Source organism: Melanerpes formicivorus, unplaced genomic scaffold, assembly GCF_026170545.1.
Source record: "Melanerpes formicivorus ecotype bairdi unplaced genomic scaffold, bMelFor1.0.p_v2 SCAF_10, whole genome shotgun sequence".
Lineage (NCBI taxonomy): Eukaryota > Metazoa > Chordata > Aves > Piciformes > Picidae > Melanerpes > Melanerpes formicivorus.
In genome coordinates this window covers 16467538-16486586 of record NW_027142362.1, presented here as the reverse complement: position 1 = coordinate 16486586, position 19049 = coordinate 16467538, and the positions used below count along the sequence as shown (strand labels likewise).

At 40.0% G+C, this 19049-nt stretch overlaps 1 protein-coding gene across 2 annotated transcripts in view; it reads left to right on the top strand.

The window, feature by feature from the left end:
• Nucleotides 1–19049, top strand: part of ALDH1A2 (aldehyde dehydrogenase 1 family member A2) — a 55514-nt gene that overhangs the window by 1025 nt on the left and 35440 nt on the right. Inside the window, exon 1 of one of the 2 annotated variants that reach the window (XM_068143924.1) lies at nt 438–787. The exons of the other annotated variant lie outside the window; for it this stretch is intronic. Coding sequence (XP_068000025.1) covers nt 671–787 — 117 coding nt within the window. The 5' untranslated portion in view covers nt 438–670. Of the gene's footprint in view, nt 1–437; nt 788–19049 lie in introns of those variants that run through there. 2 annotated transcript variants of the gene reach the window in all.

Genomic DNA, 19049 nt, shown 5'->3' with positions numbered 1-19049 from the left:
AAGGCAATGCCGTTAGCGAGTCACTGTCACGCGAGCCCCTCCCCGCTCCGCCCGGGCTGCCTGAGTGCCTCCCGGCGCTGCCCCCTGCCGCGGCCGGGACTGTCGGGGTTCCCTACAGGATGCCCCGGGCGGGGCTACGCGAGGCCACGGCGTCTCCCTGCCGCTGCCCGGCACTAGGGAGACGAGGGGGAGTAGTGGAGTTTTAGTGACCTCAGCTCTCTCGCCAGCGCTGAATCGGTTCCCCAGTCCCGCTCCTCGAACGTGAGCTAGGCTCTCGCGCCCAGGAGCTCTGTCCGCCCGTGGGCTGCCAGGGGAATCCCTGGCGCTCGGGACGGGACGGCGGGGAGAGAGGGGGGTAGTGTGTGTGATGGAGGGTGTGAGGAGGGGCGGTGGAGGACAGCGGGGAGCCGCGGCTGCGCCGCGTGAATGAGCGGGGCTGTGCCGCTCTCGCCCTAGGTAGGATGGACCTGCCCCCCTGCTTCTGCCCCCATGTCCAATAAGAAGAGACCCGGCTTGACACCTGCCTATATACAGAGGACGAGAGCAACGTCTTCGGCGCTGGTCTTTGGAGGGGGGGAGGGGGGGAGACATACACATACCAACCCAAAACACAACACAAGATCAGGCCAGAGCGGGGGGCTCGGTGGTACTATAAAACCCCCCCAAGACTATGACTTCCAGTAAAATTGAGATGCCAGGGGAGGTGAAGGCAGATCCTGCAGCTCTGATGGCATCTCTGCATCTGCTGCCTTCTCCCACTCTCAACCTTGAAATCAAATACACCAAGGTAAGTTGTGTTCATTTGTTCTGACAGGGAAAATCATGGCTTTCCCTCCAAAGGAGGAATTTTGCTTAAATCAATTTAATTCTTCCCTAACCAATTTGAGTGTTGAGATGTTAAGAAAAAGAAAAGAAAAAGAACAAACCCAAAACAAAAAGCCCCCAACAACTTACAAAAAGGCTGCTTGGAATCTGTAATACGGGAAACAGATTTTTACCCTGTATTGAAAAACCACAGGATAATTGAAAAGCAAATTAGATCTGTTGGGACTGGCTTTGCCACTTCTCTTCAAACACGTTTTCTACAGAGCTGTTTGGGTTTATTTTCAGTGCAAAATCAGTAGTTCTTGAATAAGTTTAATTTGCTTTTGATGTACTTTAGAGAAAGTTACTATACATACCAGTCTATCTCAATCAGAAAGTAAAAATGTTTTCTTTCTTGAATTACCCTGGGTACCCAAGGGACTCTTTTACAATTCCTGGAGGACTCTTAATACTACCAGGTTGTTACAGCCCTGGAACAGGTCTCTCTACTAACTTCTGTGATACTTGAATACACCCTTGAACAATATTGCAAGAAGACATACTTTTTCCTACTAACCTTTAAGTGTGATTTCCATAAAGAGACTTAAGAACAAACCCATTGAGGCAATTTAGGAAAAAATATGCTGTTTTTCCGTGGTGTGTTAAGTGACTAAATTATTTTTGTCTATTAGAATGTACTTTAAGAAGAGTCATTTGTTCATAAATGCAATTTGATTTTTTAAAAATTCTTTGATATCTTTTGAATTTTTTTGCATCTTTAGTATCCTCAGTTAAAGAATGTTTTAATTGCTGTTGGAGAAGTTTCAAATGTATTGTATAAACAGATTACAATGTGTCAGACTTTGTTTCTAATTACTGGGTAACTTAATAGGACAGTAAGCACATCAGCACTGGAAAAAGGTGATAATGTTTTTATCTACTGGAAATACAACTTCAGAAGCTTTAAAGCTGATAGGAAACTCACTTTGGCCAATGTAGTGGATTCTCCCCCTTCCTCCCCCCATCACTTTAAAAGCTTTTCATCTTTTCTCTCTCTTTTTTTTTTTTTTAAAGTGGGTGCCCAAACTAATTTGTCCTCTAATTTGTTACAATTCCATGTTCTAGAAGAATGCTCCAGAGGAAAGTCAAGAATTTTAGATTTCCTTACATTTTAAGGCAAACTGCAATATGAAAATTGAAAGGTGCCTAATGTTTTCAAGCATGTAATTTCTTTGACAATAGTTTAAATAAGGAATGTAGTTATTTGATGTTGTGTGGTGTTATGCTTTGGGAGCAATCATACTGTGCAAATGGTATTCAGTGTGAATTCTGTTTATTGCTAGTTTCAGTGTAAAAATGCTTCTTGAGCGTTCAGAGGGTAATACTTGAGAGTAGTGTCGCAGTCAGTTTGCGTAGTAAGTGTACTCATGCTTCTCTATTCTGAAACTAAAGAATTGGTTCTGAAAAATCTAAAAGACAGCAATCACATCTTCTTATCTGTGAGACTTTAAGCTGGATAGTAACCTTTAATTACTCAGAATAGTGCTATCAACTTGGGAATATGCAAGATGTTACACATATTGTACTCATGGAACAAATAAACCAAAGTTATTTCACTTCTTCACTATTAAGCTGACAACAATAGCAACGTGTTTCTTGTAACCTTGGTTTTGGGATATCAGGTTGCTTTTGAGAGAAATTTAAGTTTAGGACAGGTATCAAATATTTCACTTAGCATATCTTCTGTCTCTTTCTGCCTGTCTTGCTCTTCACTCCTTTTTCGCTTCCTCTGCAGGGAAGAGAAGTGATTTATAGATAATTGGAGTCTTCAGCTTGGGGTCTTGTCTTGGGCAGAACTTTTATCCAGGATCCACTTTCCCACCTATTACAAAGAAAAACAATCAAAAATGCAATAATGGATTGTAACTTGATTCTTTCTTCTGAGGGAGTGGTCACTTCATGTCTTAAATGACAAACAACTTCCATAAACAATAAATAACATTAGACTGAAGCACTTTAGGGGGAAGAAAGAAAGAAAGAAAGAAACAACAACCCCAAACCTTGTAAAATCAGACATCTGTAAGCATTCCTAGCAGCCTTGCTCCTGCTAGTTAGCTGAGAATGTTAAATACACAACCAGGACACAGAATTCTTGAACCCTTTATTACAGCTGTCTCTTTATATGAAATCCTAACCATTTGGGAGTTAATTCTTTGTGAAAAATAGAGGTACCTGTGAACATTTAAACTAAGCGAAGTAATTTTACCATGTGTTTTGCCAATTAAACCCTATTTCTGGAATTCTAACATTGGGAAATAATTGTATTAGGATAGAACATGTTGATATTCCAGGGATCCCTAGCAAGATTTGTTGAACACTTGTATTAAGTACCAGAAAAAAAGTAGAGTTATCATTCATTCATGTTTAAAACACTACATTGCTGTTAGAATTATTATGAAAGCACCTTCCAAGAGCACAGATAAAGGAAGTCCTCCCTATGTAATTTTCATGCATTCAATTATTTCTCAGAATTATTGAAACTTGTGATGTATTCCTCTGGCAGGTTTACTGGAGTAAGCAGAGCTGTGCATTCAGTCCTGATCTGTACACCTGATGTAGCACAGAGAGTTTTCCATTGGTCAGAAATAATAAATTTAATGATGAAAGTTACACAATGCCGTGTTTTTATGTAAGATGTGCAGTGGTATCTGTCATGACTTCTTATAAGGAGTCAGGCTATGCTTCTCTGAAAAAAACAGCCATTGGAAATACTCTTCCTAGATTTTTAATACTTTAGCTTGGCCTCTGTGAAAAAGAACATAGTTTAAAAGTGTGTAGTGAGAACTGATGAATAGGATCCAGACTAGGCATGAAGATGAGTGTTAGGCACAGTGGGTAGAATTTTTCTGCAAGTACTAAAGCTGCTCCATGCAAGATTATCTCTCTTTTCATTGTTATGACTCTTTAGTTCTCTACTTGCTAACATTTGGGGAGGGATTGCAGCTGCACAACAGGGGATCGTCCAGTGTTGCTTGGAATGAGGTTATTCTGTAGGTCTGTGGCACAGCAAGCCCTCCTCAGAGTTTTTGTCAGGAGAATGTTGATAGTGTTATACTCTGTAAGTAAGAGAGCATACAGGTAGAAAGTATGACAACAGGTCATACTTCCACAAATGTCAGCTGCATGTCAGAAACTCTCACAGAATGAGCAGGTCCAGAAATATAATATGCGTGAGATAAGCCATAGCATGATGTCTAGTAAAGACATGTTATTAATATGCTTTGTACAGGAAGCATACCTCTGAGCTGATGGCTCTGAGAACCTGATAGTTTCTGAGGGTGATCAGAGGGTTCTCAGATTATTATATTAAGGCCACCCACTTTCATGCTCTTACAGAACTCCACTTTCCCTCCTGAGACCTGAGCATCTCCCTAGTATCTGACAGTAGATGTGGAATCATCCCAGTGGATTGAGTCCTCTGCAGCATTTTCGTCTGCTGCCTCTGTTTGAGGGGCTGAAAGCGTTTCTACAGGATGTGGCTATCATTCTTGTGTTACAACATAATCACAGTCAGCTTTACAAAGTATTTTCATTGTGGTTTTAATAAGTCATGTTGTCTTTAAAAGCCAGCTTGGTATAAAATGAGGACCCTAGAGTTCTGTCCTGTCCTACCTCTGTCACTAATTCAAATAACTGAGTGAACAAACATTCTCAGTTTGCATCATCTTTGGGACACTAAACAGGTGGATGTTTCACCTTTTGTTTCTTGGTTGCCAACTGATTTAAACCTGAGAAAAAGGTGAAGAACTTTAGCATGAGGAAAGCTGAAGAATTCTGAGAGCTGTTTATAAAGAGATGCCCTAAAGCAATGAAGTTATGATGCTGTGGCAGTGAAGAGGCACAGAAATGTTACTGTACCAATAGTTTGTGAATTGGCTGAGTACCATGTGGTTTTGTCCTGTGTACAAGAGTTTGCCTGCACTCTTAACACTGCAGGGTAACATCAGGTCAGTTGCTGCCTGATGTTAGCAGATCAGGTAAACTACACAGCAGTGCAGCAGAAAACTGCATGCAGCACTTTGTATTAAGTGTAGGCAAACTGCTCCTGGGAAGACAAGAACTAACAAATATATTTCAAATTCTTGTCATAACCATTTGGGTTTGAAGCATTTTGTTACTGAGTTTCTGTATTTTCATTCCCATTGGGCGTTCTTGGCATTGCCCAGAAATGAATGCTGCAGAACACTATTACAAATTCTTTCCACCAAAATTTCTGGCATGTGTTTTACAGATAAACTTCTAGACTGCCATTAAGATAGGAGGCAGAAAAATCTGTGTTGTTTAGAATAACATGCAGAAATTTTGTAACTTTTTGATCTAAAGGCGAGCTTTGGCAAAGCTTGGCGAAGCGGTGAACACACTCTGTTCCCCACCTGAGCAAGCTCACTCTTTTAACGCCTTTTGAAGTCAGAGTCAGTGACTGACACTTGAAATCAGCTAGCTTTTTGGGTCAGCTCCGTGAGCACTGTCCATTTAGAAGAGATGGGTCACAGAAAATTAGAGATGTTTGCATGAAGAGTAGACAAATAGAACACCTGCTTTAACCCTTTATGGAACACTTCAGCATCTGATGCTGACACTAGGTATGTCCCTTGGCGTCATCATATATTAAGTTTCAAGGTATGTATTTATATGCTTAAATCTGAAATTTGAATTCTCTTCTAGTGTGTGCATAGTTTGTGGTTAGCATTACCATCCATCAACGCATATAGCAATTGCAATTTATGCACTTCTTTCAAATTAACAGCCTGAATATAGGATTCTTTCTGTCCCACCAATCCTTTAAGGTCTTCTGCACAAACCCAGTTTGCCCAGGTTTTGCATGAGGGATCAAGGAACAATTGCAGTCTTATGCATATCCAGACCCCTGTCTTTTCTACTCCAATACAGCTGCTGCAACCATGTTAATTTAAAAGCATTAAAAATACAGAAAGTACCAGCTTGAAACTCGCAACAACTAGAAAAACTGCTGCAGACAACCACTATTATTGCTACAGGTAACTGTTGCAACAGTGACCTGTTACTGTGTGGAATGTTTAGAGGAAAAAAATGAATCTTTAGGGAAAATCCAAACTGGTTTAATGCATCAAGCTGTACAGTACTATATTGCTGGCTAGGGGGAAGTTTTCTTCCCCTTGCCCAGTCTGCAAGGACAGATGATACCTGGAAGGACAAGAGCTATGCAGTTAGTGGTTTTTCTCATCTTTACAAAAATGTGTATGATTCTAAGTATTCAGCTACACAAGATGCATATATTTATTGGCATGCCAAAACCCAGAAGGTCAGTAATAATCAGTGCATGAGTGGAAGCACAGACAAATTCATTTCCCTGCTCTGAAGCAAAAAAGAAGAGAGCAGAAACTTGAGTATGGATCCCTACAAACACACACCTGACAAAAGTAAATCCCTTTTTAACTCTGGATTCCATTCTGTCCTTTGGAAGCATTTCCCACTGAAGTTCACCAATCCTGCTACGTTGCCATATTAAATTTCTGTCTTGATGTATCCATGTTTTCTGATAAAATCCCAACAATCCAAAAACTCTTGATGACATCTGCTCAGCTTGTCTGTGCAAAATTGTTCCCCACAGACCTTAGTGGGCATTCCTAGTCTGAAGTTATTTGCTGACATAAACTGCTTTGGTTTTGGGAGTACCACACAACGGAGCTACTATGTCCATTTGCTGTCCCTTACAATTCACATTAGCAGTTACATTCAATAAGCTGTTCACAGATACTGCAAGTCACTGGGCAAGCAATCTTACTGCTGTATTGGTGAGGCTCCACCTTGAGTACTGTGTTCAGTTTTGGGTCCCTCATACAAGGACAATGAGATGTTGGAGTACGTCCACAAAAGAGCAATGAGGCCAGTGATGCGTCTTGAATACAGGTCCCATGAGGAGCTGAGGGAGCTGGGGTTGTTCAGGCCCTAGAGAAGAGGAGGCTGAGGGGAGACCTCATCGCTCTTTACAACTTACTTGCAAAGGAGTTTTTAGTGAGGTGGGTGCCAACCTCTTCTTCCAGGTAAGAAGTGATGAGATGAAAGGAAATGGTCTCAAGTTGCATGAGGAGAGGTTTCGATAGGATGTTAGGAAAAATTTCATCAAAAGGGTCATCAGGTACTGGAACAGGCTGCCCACCATCCCTGGAGGTGTTTAAAAGATGTTTGCATGAGGTGCTTAGGGACATGATCTAACAGTTGTGTCCAGGCAGATGTTAAGTTATGGTTGGTTGATCTTAAGGTCTTTTCCAACCAGGCAATTCTGTGATTGGGAACATACTGGCATCTAAACATAATCTGAAGCCTTCCTTCCAGCAGGCTTTGCTTTGCATTTATTACTTTTGGAAAATTTCATCTACCTTTGAGTTGCCCAAATGCTTTTTAACTTCAGCCCTGGTGCTGTTTTCTTCAGTAATCTGATTAGTCTGAATATTTTTATCTGCAAACTATGTATCTTACTATTATTGATCTGTAAAAGCAGGTGAACCAAGGTATCGATTGCTAGTCACAGTAATGGAGGGGCACCTTGCTATTAACCTCTTTCCAGGGAGAATTATCCATTTATTTCCAGACTTTTTATCTTATCTCTTGACCACTTTTTAATCCATGGCAGGACTTTATCTTTCACCATATGGTTACTAACTTTCCTTAATAGCCTCTTGCTAAGGACTTTATCATCAAAAGCCTTTTTAAAGTCTAAATAAATTATATCCACTGATTCATCTCAGCTCCTCATTTGCCTAACTATCTTCCAAGAAATCTCACAGGTTTACCAAGATAAATGGCAAAAGAGGAGTTCAGTGGTCAATATCATAAATTCTTCCTGCATAAAGTAAATTTCTTCTTTTACAGTTTTGCAAATGTCTTTCCTAAAGTGAACTGTAAACACTTTGCTGCTTATTTTGTGGAAGTTGTTTAATTCTGACCACTTCTAAAAAGCCCACAACTTTTAGTCCGTTTGTTGTGTTAAGGAGTAGAACTTAAGTCTCTGAAACAAGCAACCGAAGCTGAAAGAAATGAGAGACAAAAAATGCATTTATACAGAGACAACTTTGTAAGGAAGCTGTGTAAATAGACTACCAGCACAGATGCTTTAAAGTCTAAAAGAATCTTCCGGAAGTTGCAGTTCTGTGCAGTCCTTGAGTGAGGAATCCTCCGACAAGTGCTGGCATCCCTACTCAAGCACAAGTGCGTGCATAAATAGCTATGTGAAGACTTACTACTAAGTATTATATGGAGAAAGATGAAGTATGAAAAAAACTTATTGCCATCTAAGGGCCCAAATATGCATTACTTTTGTGCTTACCCAGATGAAGAGAGGAAAGCCTGTTCAGACTGCATACACCTATGAGGGTTTTTTCCTCCAAAACACAAGTTCCATGTTTCAGATTTTGTCTAAATACATTTCTACTGACAAGCATTTTCTGTCACTTCTAATGGCAATCTACCTTTGTGAGGTGAATGCAACACATCAGTTTTAAGTTATGCAGTGTAATTAAGCTTTAGGAGTACTTAATTACTGAAAGTATGATATGTGAAGCCACATCAAAGTGTTGCTGCTAGAGCATTGCTGAAATAGTCTCCAACCAACAAAAGAAAAGGCAGCCTTCATTCTTGGACACTCAAAGTCAGTTTCTTTCTTTGAGAACCTAATGAACTAGATTTTTACCCTATGACTTGAAACATAATACTTTCCAGTGTTGTTGGGCTATAGTGGGAAAATACTTCAGAGCAGAGTCCCATCCACATCAAATTCTGTGACCCAAATGAAAATGTTTAACGTCAACTCAATCTCCGTTAACCTCACCTGGAGGTAAAAAACCAAGGCACATGCTGACCACTAGAGTGTATTGACCTTAATTTGCCAGGGATCCATAGGTAATGAAGACTTTGAATTGAACTCAAGAATCTAAAAGGGGGACAGCTGTGGTGGGGCCTACAGCACTTGTTGGAGTTACACAAGGGATCCACGTTGCTAGTGTCCATGTGGATTTCCAGTATGCCCCAATTTAAAATGAGTTACACAAATCTGTTTGGAAAGTCATAAAGATGTAGACATTTTTGCAAAGGAGAACAGATTGCAAGCACTTTGCTGTTCTCAGATGGCAAGAGGATGCCAGGGAGGTACTGTTCTCTTACCACACTCTGGTCATCTAGCAATGATTACAAAAAAATCTCTCCATTTTGAATCAGAAACTATCAAAAAGTGCCTTTCCCTACAGGAATTTCAAATGCATATTTGCACAGACTTTGCTCTAAAGTGAAACTGATTTATGTTCAAAGCAGACACATTTACTATTTCAGATAAATATAGGCATTATTTCACTGTAATCTAAAAGCTGATCTTATCCTCTTGTGAACAGGTCAACTTCCTTTAAATTTGGCCTCAAATGACTAGAGCTGGCAGAACCTTGAGTTTACATTTCATCTAAATTAGGTCTCTCCAATTGGTGCTTCCAGGTCTGTACTGTGGCATTGTTCTCTCATGCTTCAGTGGGAAAAACACCAATTAATACATGACCTTCATCACCTCCCACACCACTCTAGTATATCCTTAGTGGGTTTTGTGCAATTCCTGAGGCCTCAGCTTTTGAAAACTAAGAATTGTGAAGCATTTGGGATTTATTTCAGAAACATTTGAACTCTGGCAGCACAGCTGGGACTGAAGAACCCTTGTCTTGGACCTGGCCTTTAAATGATCTTTGGTGTATGAATGGTGTTAGATTATTAATAAAGATGATTCCTGAGAACAAGTATTTTACCTGTCATATTCTAGCATTCAAACCTTTTTTTTTTTATGTTGTTATTTTTTGTGTGTCCCCCCCTCTTTGCCCTACAATACATGTTAAATTGTGACCACAAATATAATCTACTTTGGTATAGCAAATAAAGATCACTCCAAGTGAGCAGCCACTTCTGGAATTACCTTCAGTCTCCCTTTTATACCTTTCAGAGCTAGGTTGTTTTCAGAATCCAGTGACTCTCCCACAGCCTGTATTTACTTGTTTATTTAACTTAGGCTTCTCTTGGCTGTTTAATATGTGTTACCTTTTGGGTATTTTCCTTCAGAATACTGAGAAGCCATTTTTAGTTTTTATCTTGTGTTTTGCAGCCTTTTAAATTTAGGAATTTGTTTCTTCTTATCACTGTGTTTTTGGTGTGCATTTCATCTTGTATCCCACTGCTTAGCCACCCCATTTATTTTCTTGCTTCTGCTTCCCGTTTTTAGCCTTGGGAATGCAAATCTTCTTTTACTCTTTCACATTCTTAAGCCTCCATGCTGATTCTGTGGATTTTAATTTCCTAGCTTCAAGCAGGGAGTTTCTAAGCTACTTCCTCTTTAAAAAAAAAATTGTTTCTTCAAGTTTAGTATCCCAGAGAGTACAGCTTCTTCATGTGTTCCTCTCCTGCAATGAAGCTGAAATTATTTATGTGGTAACCATTTCTCAGGGGTTCAGACACAATTTTTAGTCCTTGACGGGACTATGTCAAACGTTGTTTAGATTAGGATACAGAAGATTCTATGTCCTCTGGACGCTTCATCAATGCAGCTGTCACTGAACTAAAATACAGTTACTTTTGCACCAATCTTACTGCCTTCATATTATTTTTCCACTTCAGTTGCTCTTACCAGAAGTCACTCCTACTATTATCCCCCCACTGCCTCTATATCTGTGGGTTTGTGTTATGTTTTTTGTTTCTCTTCCAAGAAATATCCATGCGATTCCTTGTACACAGAGCTACTCCTCCCTCTCTGCAGCCTGACTTGTCATCCCTACGTAGGTCATGCTTAGAAATCGTGGTGTGCCTATGATAATTCTCACCTCCTTAAGCTCACAAATGCTAGGGTTTTTTCCTCTCTGTGATACAGTCCAAACCGCCCATTTTTACACTTAGGTTTCTATGCCTGTTTGTAGGCACTTGCACTTTTCTAACTACAAGATGACCTAGATGAAAATTGTAATCTAGTTAGCTGAAAAACCACGCAGAGTCTTTTCAGCTCAACCAGTAAAGCACTTCCCGTGACACCGCAACTCACTCTTATTTATCACTCTGCTAGTATAAGAAGTCTTTAAAATAGAAATTAGTTTTAAACTGCCTTTGATACTTCTTTACCATTGAATTTATTTGAGAAGGCATTTATGTAACTGCCAGTTGGCTACATAGTTGGTTTTCTTTAACAGAGCTGCTTCATTTTGTTGTTTGACACTTATTTGGAGTTTATTTCACATGTTCTTTGCATCCAGATTCCACTAGGTATTTTCAAAACTTTCTAGTACCATATACATTTTCTTGTGTGCTTTTTTTTCCCCATCTGTAACAGAAATAATTTAAGTTTACTCTTGAGTGGTTAGAACCTACCAAGAAATTACCACCTGCCTTTCAAAACGGTGGGGTTTATTTCATTCCCTCTAGTTTCTTCAGTTGTCATGTATGGTTGCAGCAGTCCTTTACCGGAGAAACACGTATATGCGTTTTTCTGGACATCTAGTTAAGCCTTCACCCCCTTTTCCATCAGAGCTTGATATTTTGTTTCTCTTCCTCTTTTTGTTCTTATCACCCTTTCTTTACCATAGCTGTTTAATGGCCTCTTCTGTCTTTGTAATATCTGTGGGATGCTCTTTTCCTGAGAGGTGAGAATGCAGTTGTGCTTTTTCACTTGACCATCCAACATTGTACGAGACCGGGTTAGCTGTGCTGCTGCTGACCTAGTCTTGGTAGTTCAGCCCTTTGATAGTGGTTTCAAAATTAATTTGTTACATTACTGAAGGTATTTTTAGCTTGCATCACTCAACTGCAAGTGTTAATATTCTGCTCCTTCCATCAAAGCTTTTAGAAAGCATTAATTGATTCAGTCTCACTGTAAAACTGGTGACAAGGCTCCTTCACAGATGGGGGGATTTAAATTTGTGGGGGTGTAACCACGACTAATTCAGACAGTAGGTCAGTGTCAGAGGCAGGATCTCTTGCTAAACCAGCCAGGCTACTAGAAGATAAACCCTCTTTTTCTGTGCATGCTATTCTGGGAAAGAGAAATTCAGATGAATTTCAGAGCCAGCTTTTACACATGAATGCATGACTACAGTCCTATATGATCTTAATTGCACGCTTCTTTGTGTGCTCACCTCTACATGCACCTAGAGTATAGATGAAAAGACCCCTTCCTTTGTGCTCTTTACTCTCTTTCTGTGTCACTTTATCAGCAGCTGTCCCTGTTACTCCCTTGAACGTTGTCTGGGAGGCAGTGCCCTCTTTGCTGGAAGATACAAAGCTGGTGTTTTCAGTACCCCTCTGTACTTTTCTGTTAGGAGGAGTGTTGCCATCCATGTGGTGTAGTGACAGTACTGGAAGCCCAGGTGTTTGTCTCTGGTATTGTTTCAATTGGCTTTTCAAAGGTTTTGTTTTAGTAAGGTGCTCCAACATGGAGGGAGAAGGAAAGCCCTGCTATTTTGATAACCGCCAGAAGCCCAGTGCAGCACATGTCCTGTGACTAGTGCAGGACAGTTCTTCTGTTTGGATTCTAGCTGAAACACAAATGTATTCATGCTCTTACTCTCTGTCTCAGTGAATTTCTCTCCTTGAGGCAGCAAGAGGACAAATCCTTCATAACTTATTGCCTGCTTAGAATCCTTTACCTGCTTTCCTGGAGTGATTCCCTGTGAGTGGGAACCTTTGTAGTTAGCTCTTCCAGCTGTTTGCCTAAATGGTCTTTGGGGAGACTAAAGGCAGTGAACCTGGAATAACAACATTTGACTTCAGCTAGGTCCCATGAGAATTTAGTTATTACTTAATGGATTGAATTGGCGACATACCTTATACCAGATAACTGCCAAAGGTTGCCTGAAATTAACCTTCACAAAAGGTGAGTTACTGGTATGCTCCTTGCAGAGTGCCAGGCATTGGGTAACATATGTTTGCTGCAGTTAATGCTGCTTTTCATACCTTTATGTGCCAAAAGCATCTGCAATTTTGGGGTGAAAAAATTCTCAGATTAAAATTTTTATAGTGATTTTAGGCACTTAGTGATCATGTATCATTGTGTTCACTACACTGAGCATAAATCCTGTCTTGTAAACTGCAGGGAGACTAATGAGGTATGCCCACACTCTGTTATCATTACAAGGGGTTCCAGCAGAGAAAAAGGGAATTTGGTTAGAAAAGGGAAAAGAAACATGAATTTTAAAGGAAATGGGGGGTGGAGGTGGAATCTCAGTTCTACATATATGAACATTTGCTTTTAAGGAAGGATTTTTATTGACAGGACTTAAAATCTACTTTGCTCATTTAAGGAGATTTCTGTATAGTTAGGTTTTTGGTTTGCCTTAATGCATGTTTTTAATGCTGCATGTTTGGCAAAATGTGAGGGTCATGTTTTTAATTTACACACTTAAAGATGTTAATCTGCTTCTATTTAAAAGTAAATAGAAGAGTTCATTTTTCACCCAGGCCTACATATATCTCTATGCAGAACATCTTGCCAGTCATATATAAAAATGTTAAACTCTATTAAATGTGGACATTACTTTGCTGTACCCTGAAGTGGTTTATTTGCTTGGGATTATAATCAGCTCTTACAAGAGTGCTTCACATCCAATTTTAGTCTTAGCACCACAGTGTACTTTGGGGTGTAAATTTGTGAGGTATCCAAGAATGTCAGGATGGTTTCTTTGACAGTTTAAGCCCAGTTCTCCCCAGTCAGCCTTATGAATGAGTATAATGACCTATTCCAGTTTTGTATATGTAAAGTCAACATCTTTCCAAGAGAAAGAACTGGAGAATAAATTAGAACTGAACTCTGAGGAAAGGAATCTAGCTAAAGGTTTCTTCTCTTCAGAAGAATATTGTAAGTACATGAATTTCCCAATACTTTTTATTAGGAAGAATTTACAGCCTGAGTGATTTCATTGCAGCAGTCAGTAAGAGGACAGGTGTTGGGTTCCTTTGTATTTTCTTGAAGAGCAAAAAGGATTTCTAAATCAGACTTCTGGGAATTGTTATCTCACAGCTTTTTCTAACAAACACAACAATTTGTTTTAAAGGCTTTCACCAAAGATGGCATAAGAGGTAATCCCTATGTTGTAAGTGGGTACTTAATGTGATTTAGCTTAATGCTGACGATGCAAAGCTATTTTTCCCCTAGCCCATTAAGAACATCCAATTTTCTGGTAGACTAACGCTCCTGCTGACTGCCGTAGAGATAAGTGACTGTTTAACCAGGACAATGAGGAATACTTTCAAACCAAGGCTGCAAAACCAAGTGGCCACAAAACTGGTTTTTGTGAAAGTTCAGTTTGGGAATGCAAATGTCACAAGCTGGAATAGTTTTATTATTTTTTTGGTGTAGTTTGAATTTCCGTATGTACAAACAGGTACATACAGGCACTTTAAATCCCCCTAATGAATGTACTAGTGCATATCATTATTTCTGATACTAGGAAGTGTGGACTAGGTAGAAAAGGGTGAGTACAAGGCATTTATATACATGAAACAAAGACACTGGTAAATACAAAGTTTTGTTTCATGTTGCTCTAAGGTTATCCAAGATAATGCTTCTCATACTGTGTGCTGATTATTTTGTTTGACTTTTTGTGGGTTGTGTACATGCAAAATGACATGAAAGGAAAACTCACTGGCATCAATTTAGCAAAAACTTGCTAACAGTAACGTTTGAAAATATTCAGGATGAAAAGTAGAAGTGAAGGCAAACTTTCCAGGAGCTTAAAGGCTGCTCACTTGGGTCTAATATAGAGTTAGCACTTTGCAGGTCAGTGGCTCTGCTATTTGTCTCTGACCTAACAGATCTGGAGTTCTTCACATCAAAACCAAGTCTTGCTGAGCTGAGATCAAACGTGTTAAGGTAAGGATCTTGCCAGTGATTTATCGTGCCAGGGAGGGTGATCAGGCCAAAAGGGGCCACTGCAAATGAAGTTGACATTCCAGCAATTTCTCATGTGTAGTTATAAGGTAGTTTTCTCAGACAGAGCTTTTAAGTCAAAACAAATTTGCCCATTGCATTTTTCTGTGTTGTCTATAGTCTAAAATCCTCCTAGAAGTGTTTGTCTATGCAGCATAGCCAATTTCTAAGGGAGAACTTACTCTTTGGTGATGAACATTTAAAATGGCAGTTACCATCAAGTGATGATCTGCTGGATTCTTTGAAATGGCAGAAAGTGTTTCCCGTGTGCAAATAAATAGATTGTGCTGGTTTATGTCACATGTAATGAACATACAAGACTTGCAATGCACAAATGATGCAAAACATAGGAAAACAATGCAGTCTTGTTTGTACAAACCCCTCCTCATTTCCACCATTATAGATGAGTGCTTGTGGAAGAGTTTCCAGGATCAAGTTCTTGATAGCCACAACTTCACTGAAGCCCAGTGACAGCCCAGTGATGGATTCTGTAAATAAGCACTCCCATCTCTCCACTCCTGATTTCATTCATTTTTAGAAATCTTTCATTATTTCATTTGTTCAGTAGCAGTAAGTGACATCAAGGATCATACTCTACAAAAAGTGCTGCCATCTTTTCCCAAGCTACTCAGTAATGGCTTTTTTTTTTGTAATTACTGGAACTATAGAGCATACTTAATGTTTTAGTCATTCTGGCTTCAGAAACAATGTTTTCTGACGCAGTTAAGCAAGACAGTAAATGTTTTTCTTCAGCAATTAAAGAGAGCCCCACAAGTGAAAGGATCAGTAAAGCTTAGGAGCTTAATTTCTTAGGAATACATGAAATATTACCTGAGCTACGGGAAAGTGTTATTGCACCTGTATTGTGCTACTCATAGCAGATAAAGTCTTCATTAACTGGAGGGAAGGGGAAAAAAAAGAAAATAAAGTACTTTGGGGAAAGCCTTTACATGTTGTAAGTAAAATTTCTTCCCACAGGTTTAATAAAGCAGCCAGAAGAAGTGAAATGTTTGTGGTGGGTATAGTTCCACAGACAATACAATCTGGACTTTCTTCTCTTTAGATTAATTTTCTTGAACAACCAGGCACAAAATAGTCCCCATAATGAGACTGAATTGAAATAACGGATGCTATGCCAGCATGTGGCACAGTGAGAAACTGATGTAGAAAAGGGTATCATCACAGTTTGGCAGTCTGGGGTTTTGTGCAGGAAATACTTGGGGGGTAGGAGGAAAGTAAGCATGCTACTGCATGTTGTTAAGACTTATTTAATCTTCTTAACTAATTACTCACACTTCCTAATTCAAAATCATACAAACAAAACCGTTTAGATAATATGGGAGTTTTTTTCAAATGGGTGCCCCCTACAGCTTAGAAAATAAACAGGACAGGTTTCCCCTGTCTGATGTGCCGTCATTTGCAAAAGAACAGACCCAGCTCCCAGAAGGACAGAAGACTAATTAAGACAGGAAGACAGGCAGGTCAAACATTTGGTGTGAAGGATTTGGGACATAGGGGAGAAAAAAATCATGTTACATTCCACTTTCACAGCAGACTGACAGGAGGCTTCAAGCCTTCTCTCCTGATTCCATTTGCTGCTCAGAGACCCAAATTCCTCCAGTTTCTTTTCTTAGTCACGCCTATTTCCTACATACCATTTCTCAAAGCTACACTAACTGTGAGCTAGCCCAGCAAGGGACTTGACCACCTCGACAAGATGTCTAGATCAGTGGGCCAGTGCAACAGCATTGAAGAGACAGGGACAGAAGAGTGGTAGTATTGCCTGGAGGAAGTGCCTCTTGCTCTCCTCCCATCCCACAGACAATGTAAAGAAGCTGAGCTGCTGCATAAGATGCCACCATTAGGTGCTCAATCGTATGCATCCTCTTCCAGCTTATGTCTGCTGAAGTCTGACTTCAGTTATGCACACTTTAAATACTTGGCTTCAGATACAAAGTCCGCTGATGTCAAGGACTGTTTTTGATTTCAGTAGGCTTGGCTCAGAACTTGCTGCTTGGAAATTATATCAAGAAAAGCCAATTACTCTACTCTTCTCATCCAGACATGCACCTTGGCACAGAACTTGGGGCATAAATGTAATTCTACTGGATGTGGATGTGCTGCTGTGTTCACAGACTCGTTCACTCATGCATTTTATTTCTGAGTCAAGGTTCTTGAGCCTCCTGTCGTAGTATGTTTTTAAGTGTTTAAAACTCTCCAACCCCCTCAGTACACTCTTAAGTTTGGTCTCTAGATTTCTTGTGTGAAATTCCAAGTTTGAGTTTATGAAGGAAACCTCCATTTATGTTAGACCATGTCTAAAGGTCATGACAATATCCTTCTGGCTGTGAGGTCCCAATGAGTTTTTTAAAAGCCCGAACAACCCAGAACACACACAGCTTTAGAAAACAGCTCATCTTCTTTACAAATATGGGCTCTGGGTTCGGGGTTGTTTGGTTTTGGTTTTTTTAATGGAGAGGGTGTGAGGTAAGGAGAAGGAGGGAGCCAAGACAACACAGTAGTCAAGAAAAATAAAAATCAACATGTTCTGGTTTTGTTTGACTTTTGCAGACCTCACAGGCTCTAGAGCAAGTATCAAGTTTCCACTGAAACAGCTTTGTCTCCCACTATAGAAATCCCTCTGGATGCTTTCTTTTCTTCAGCTGGGACCTGATTCAGCTCCCACAGAAACCAGTTGGACTTTTGTTTTACTGTGGGTGGGATTGGACCTCTAGTGGCTGAAAACCAGCTATGTCCACAGCAGCTTGCTTGCCATAATGAAGTTAGGTGCAAAGTTCAGTGTTACTCATGTACAGTTCACAGTTACTCTTCTTAAGGCAATTACGGCTCCTCCACATTTGAAAGCCATCTCATTGCAAGAAACAAAACTGGGTAGCTTCTGCAGGACTAATACTCTCTGTGGTAACTGCAATGAACAACATGATAATCTTTGCTGTGGTGTGCTCAAGCAGGCCTGCCTGCCTTGGTTTATGTAGGCTTATCTTTTGAAAGTGACACAGTCATTGGCACTGCCCAATGAAAACCTCATTTGTGGAGAGCTTTGAGAAACATTTGGAAAGGTTGGCCTCAAAGTCTGTTCATTATCAGTGAACTGCCAGTAAGGAGCAGTGACTCTTGCTGTTCACCTGAACAATCCTATTCGCAAAAATACAATAAAATGGCACCACTGGTCAGTCGCTGGCCAGTCGGCAATCATTCTGTTGGGGTTGGATTTTGCTTCCCTAGTGCCTACTTATAAACCAGGTTTTTGCCAATTCCATAGGCAGCTGTTGATTTCCCGTCACTCCCAGGGGTGTCCCGGCTAGAATGTAAGAGATTTGTTGTATCAAGACAGCCATAAAATTGAAGGAAAACAAAGCTTGAAAAAATAAACAAGCTGCACCTCTGATTGGCAGTCCCCTTCATTCTCTTACAATTGCACTAATCGTTAGGACTCTTGAAATGTTTCCAAAGGAGAGGAAATGAAGTTGCTGAGATGGGAAAGGATATGAAATTTCCTGACCAGACTGAGGCACAGGTGACCAGTATCTGTGATGTTGTGCAGTATTTACCAAGGGAAATGCTGCTGCTGGATTTTTTGCATGCCTCTAAAATTGTATGTCCCTCCCCACCAAAAAAAAAAAAAAAAGGGAAAAAAAAATGCCATTATGTCTTTCTTAATGCCTCTAGCTATGAGAAGATGCTGAGGGCCAAACAGCTGTGATTCTTTTGTAAAGTACTTCGGCATCTGATGCCCCCTCCCCCATCCGTGCAGATTTAATGTCAAAAGCTCTCCAAGGAGAAAGTCACATATGAAAAAAATATCTTTGATGGAATGAAACCATAACCAGCTACTAAATCAATTGAGTTAGGAAATTCCCATTCCTTCCTCCATTCATCCAGAACCATTTCTCCTGTGGGAAGCCATTATTATTTGGATGTTAAAATCCTCTTCCTGTACCAAAAAAACATTTCTGGATCTGCAAGAGCACAAAAACATTGTTTATTAAATCCATGGGAAAATAATTCCATTTCCAAAGAGTTGAATGCTAGCCCACTGTCTGTCCACTGGCTGAAATTCTTATTGTACAGCTGGGGAGCCTGAAGAAAATGTCTGATGACATCATCATGAAGCAGTATCTAATTAAGAATGTGGCTCATCATTTCACTCGCACATCATTTAAGAACATTTCAAGAAAGGAAATGAAAAGTTATATTGTTGCCACCTGTGTTGATTACTCTTATGAATTAAAGGAACCCACATTACTTT